Source organism: Cannabis sativa, chromosome 1 (genome assembly GCF_029168945.1).
Source record: "Cannabis sativa cultivar Pink pepper isolate KNU-18-1 chromosome 1, ASM2916894v1, whole genome shotgun sequence".
Lineage (NCBI taxonomy): Eukaryota > Viridiplantae > Streptophyta > Magnoliopsida > Rosales > Cannabaceae > Cannabis > Cannabis sativa.
Window position 1 is genome coordinate 31,782,849 of NC_083601.1, and position 4,643 is coordinate 31,787,491.

General features: G+C 39.2%; 1 protein-coding gene across 1 annotated transcript; it reads left to right on the plus strand.

The window, feature by feature from the left end:
• The first annotated feature begins 461 nt into the window (after window positions 1-461).
• Window positions 462-2,192, plus strand: LOC115706007 (pentatricopeptide repeat-containing protein At1g08070, chloroplastic). The gene has a single exon (XM_061109000.1). It carries the CDS (start codon window positions 462-464, stop codon window positions 2,190-2,192), a length of 1,731 nt encoding a protein of 576 aa, XP_060964983.1.
• The last annotated feature ends 2,451 nt before the right edge of the window (window positions 2,193-4,643 follow it).

A 4,643-nucleotide genomic window follows, 5' to 3' on the forward strand; every position in this document is an offset into this window, starting at 1 on the left:
CATTCTATTAAAATAACATTTCAATATATATTAAAATAACATTCTAATGTATACAATCAAATAAAATAATAGATCCAAAATTATTATTTTTTTTATTTCTATTCTATTTCATTAACACCAATTAAAAACTCTCAAACTGGTGAATGACAATTGAAACAAAAATCTCCAGCAAAAAAAAAGACAATTGAAACAAAAATAAATAAATAAATAAATACATAAATAACAAGAAAACAAAAAGAAAAAGAAAATCCTAACGATAACGTCAAATAAAACGACTGAAATCACAATTTTACTGGTTGAGATAACTGAGGTTGACTTTCAATTACTAAGAGTCCAGGAGTAGAGGATGGGCCAGTGTTGGGGAAGCGCACCCGCTCGAAAAACATTGGATACATATTATATTATCAAGGCTATGTTGGATGAACGCTGGAGGGAGTGGCCGATTGTGATTTGTTGGCCAAATGCCTCCAAATTCTCCATACCTTAGAATTTTCAGCAAAAACAAACTGGAAGTACCTCATTTACAAGGCATCATAACTCATTTCTCAAGATGCAAAAACAAACAAAAACTACTTCAAATCCATGCACAACTAATTACCACCGGCATTATTCAAAACCCTCCAATTGCCAGCAATCTCATTGCTTCTTTTGCCTCATTTTCTCTTCCCACTACAATCTCCATTGCCCATTCAATAGCAACTAGAGTAGAGGGTCTGGATACTTTCACTTGGAACACCATCATTCGAGGTTATCTTGATAGAAGCAATGGTAAACAAGCTCTTCTAGTTTATTCCCATGTCAGAAGTATAGGTCTCAATGTGGATAGTTATTCCCTGCAGTTTGTAATCAAGGCATGTGGACTTATTTCAGCTGTTCTCCAAGGAAAACAGATACATGCCCAGAAATGCAAATTGGGTTTTTCATCAGAGGTCATAGTTCAAACTGCTCTAATAAATATGTATAGTTTATTTGGTGAGGTGGATTTTGCACAGAAGGTGTTCGACGAAACACCTCAGAGGGATACAGTGATGTGGAACTCTGTTCTTGCTGTATATGCTCAACACAATATGGCCTATCAGGCACTTGTGTATGCTCGTGCTATGGTAAATGCTGGCTTGAGACTTAACGGGGTCAGCGTTGTTAGTGTGCTATCAGCTTGCTCGTCTTTGAAGGCCTTGAGAGAAGGAAAGGTAGTTCATGGCTACTTAATTAGGCACCTTATTACTGATATTGATGTAATAGTTTACAATACTCTTATTGACATGTACTCAAAGTGTGGATCTTTATGGAATGCTCACCAGATATTCCGGGTGATGTCCATAAAAAACGTGGTTTCTTGGACTTCTATGATCAATGCTTATAGCTATAGTAACTTGTTCAATGAAGCATTGACTTTGTTTCAAGAAATGGAAGGTGAAAATGTTACACCAGATGAGGTTACCATGCTGTCCATTGTTTCAATATGCTCCAAACTGGGAAGCTCTGAGCTTGGAGACTGGATTGACAATTACATTAAGAAAAATAGGTTTAAAAAGTTTCAAAGCACTACTATGTTAAATGCTCTGATGGACATGTATGCTAAATGTGGGAACATCAAAAAAGCTTGTGAAGTCTTTGACTGGATGATCAAGAGAACATTAGTGTCTTGGACTACTATAATACATGGACTAGCTATGCATGGATATGCAATTCCTGCTCTTCTCCGGTTCTCTCATATGCAAAGGGAAGGTTTTAAACCAGATGGGGTTGTCTTCCTCAGCATCTTATCCGCTTGCAGCCATGCCGGTTTAGCTGATGAGGGGCGCAAATGTTTTAACTCAATGATACAGGAATACCACATGAAACCGGGGAGAGAACACTACGGTTGTATGATTGATCTTCTGTGCAGAGGTGGGCTGGTGAATGAGGCATTTGAACTTGTTTGCAGTATGCCCGAGAAGCCGGACATGATCATGTGGCGTATGCTAATAGGGGCTTGCAGAAACCAAGGAGATATCAGTTTGGTAGATGAAATATCTAGCCATTTAAATGGAAATGGAATGGGGCCTAAGTGTAGTGAAGACTATGGACTATTATCAAATGTGTATGCTGAAGCGGGTCAGTGGGTACGTGTAAAAGAGATTAGGAAAGAGATGAAAATTAAAGGTTTGATGAAGCTTGATCCAGGTTTTAGCTCTGTAGAGGCATATTAAAACTTAAAGGTTTGACCAAGACATTAACTATAGGTCAGTTTAAGCTTGGATTATGCCACGATCATGAGGTTGGTTCCCTTCCCTTTTCACTTGCTAATGGATTTTTAATCCTTATCATGAAGCAAGCGCTGCATACCTTGATGTTCCTGAATAAATTAAGAATTATTACTCAGTCTGAATAGAGAAGATGATTCGACATGGCCCTTAATCCATGTCCTACTTTCAAGTTTTCCGGATGGTTGTGAGACAGCATCTAATAAGAGTTTCTTTGTAATTTGTTAGTTCTAATTAAATAGTTTGCATCTGTATTGTCCTACCGTCTCTTGGTTCTTCCCTGTGATACCATTCATCTGTTTCAGATTAAAGATTTCCACTATTGGGAATGATCAAGGATAATATCTTTGCTCAAATAGTATTTTGGACCCTGTGTTTTGCTCAAAATAAACCATAGATTTTCTAAAATGGTAAAAATAAGACTCTGAACTTAATTTTGATAATTTTTTTTTAATATAATTAACTTGAAGACAATTCCTAATACGAACAGATATAAAAAATGTAAATTTTATTTTGACAAAAAATTAATTCAAGGTTCTATTTGTACCATTTTAGAAAAAACAAGATTTATATTGTCATTTAACAAAATAAAAGGTCTAATTGGTAGCTTTTACAAAACATAAGGTGGAAAATAATATTTACCTTTTATTTATTTATTCCATAAGATACCAATTTCAACCTTTGGCCTAGTGTTTACCTAAATACAACAATCTATTATTTTAGTTCATTGAAGGAATGTCAATGGAAAACAATGACAATGCTAAAAATGGTTCATGGATTAGGTTGTACACCGAGTTGGTTTTCGAACAACTTTGGATCATTGGTTATATAAAAATGGTTTATGAAGACAAGAATGTGGTAAATTGTTATTAAAAATTGATCAATTCCAAATAGTTTATATAACCGCAGTTCTCACCTGGATAGCAATGGCCGTCCTCAGACGAAATAGCGGCAAAGAGTACCTAATTCGTAACAAATTTGAGAAATTCTCCACAACATTAAGGGGGTGTATTTGAATCTACAATGGAAGGAAAACTGAGAGGGGTGTGTTAGGCCTTGGGATTAGTATGGTGGGCTAGCATATATTAAATAAAAGGGTAATTGAATCCTTGTATTGAGGGTAGTGTTTTGGAGGGAATAGAATAGTATATATAGAATATTAAGGCGAATTGAGTGGTATGCAATGTATTGAGTAAATCTCTAGTTGCTTCAAAGGGGCCTAAGGGCTCCCTTACTTTGTAATTGAGTTTCTCATACTTTCAATACACATTTTCTATTGTTTTGCTATTGTTCTACTCCTATTATTGCTACTGTTTTGTTGTGTTCTTGAGCGGAAGATCTCGGGTCTTATCAATTGGTATCAGAGCGAACGATTCCGGTGGACGCCGACGACTCGAATGGAGAAATTAGAGGATCAATGGAGATTGGAGTCTTATGATTATCCCTCTGAATTTAATACACTGGAGGACCTTGCCTCGCTTTTGGATCAAGTACTTCTCGGGCAAGTAAGGTTACTCCGCCTCTCCCGCGATCTCCGAAGTCATGTCACAACAAGATCGGAGGACAACGATCTCAATGAGTGGATCCACCAAGCTATGCAATCTGTTAGGGTTCGCAACCAAGAAGGAATACGAAATTGCTACGCGCCGAATCTAACTTCTGGATCTCCTTCAACACTAGAGACGGAGGTTGAATGTGATGAAAAGATGGAAATGGCAATAAGGGAACACAAACGAGCCTTTGCTAGACTCGTCAGTTTCAGCAAACACAAACAGCAGGCAGCTATACAATCGGAGTTCCTATATGAAGACTCTCGGCCTTCTGAGGCATCACCTGAGATTTTCGATGTTGCGAAGATCATCGCCGATGGAGAAGAAGATAAATGGTTAGAAAAAAATCAGCAACGAAATTCGCCGCCTGAAAGGAGGAGGGAAGAGTTGTGGCTGCTGGAGGAGTTTTCTGAGCAGAAGGAATTATTAGCCCCGGCACCAGATCTGGAAGTTGCTCCACGGGGTTCGCTCGCACCTCGGCAACGAACGGCAGCACCACCATTTCCTGAAGCGACGGAGAAAAACCAGCAGCTGAAGACGTCGCCGGAGAAGAGGGACGAACTGCTGGTGGCATCGTTGGGATGGATTTCATCGCCGATGCCAAGGCCGATCACGTTGGGGGCAGTGACGAAGCCGAATCCACAACGGAAGTCGTCGCCGGAGTCGGAGAAGACGGAGGCGTGGACGCTGGAAGCTTCGCCGGAGATTCAGAGCTTGAAGACATCTTCCCAAGGAGCAGTGGCACATGAGGGTCGGCTGGCAAAGAAGATGATGGTGGGGAGGAGCCTCTTTGCACTCAAACCCTACCAAGTAAGGCCCAAGCCCAATTCCTTAAGACTTACTTCAG

Excerpts from the sequence above, each read along its gene's own strand:
- LOC115706007 (XM_061109000.1), top strand. The coding sequence starts at position 462 with ATGCCTCCAAATTCTCCATACCTTAGAATTTTCAGCAAAAACAAACTG.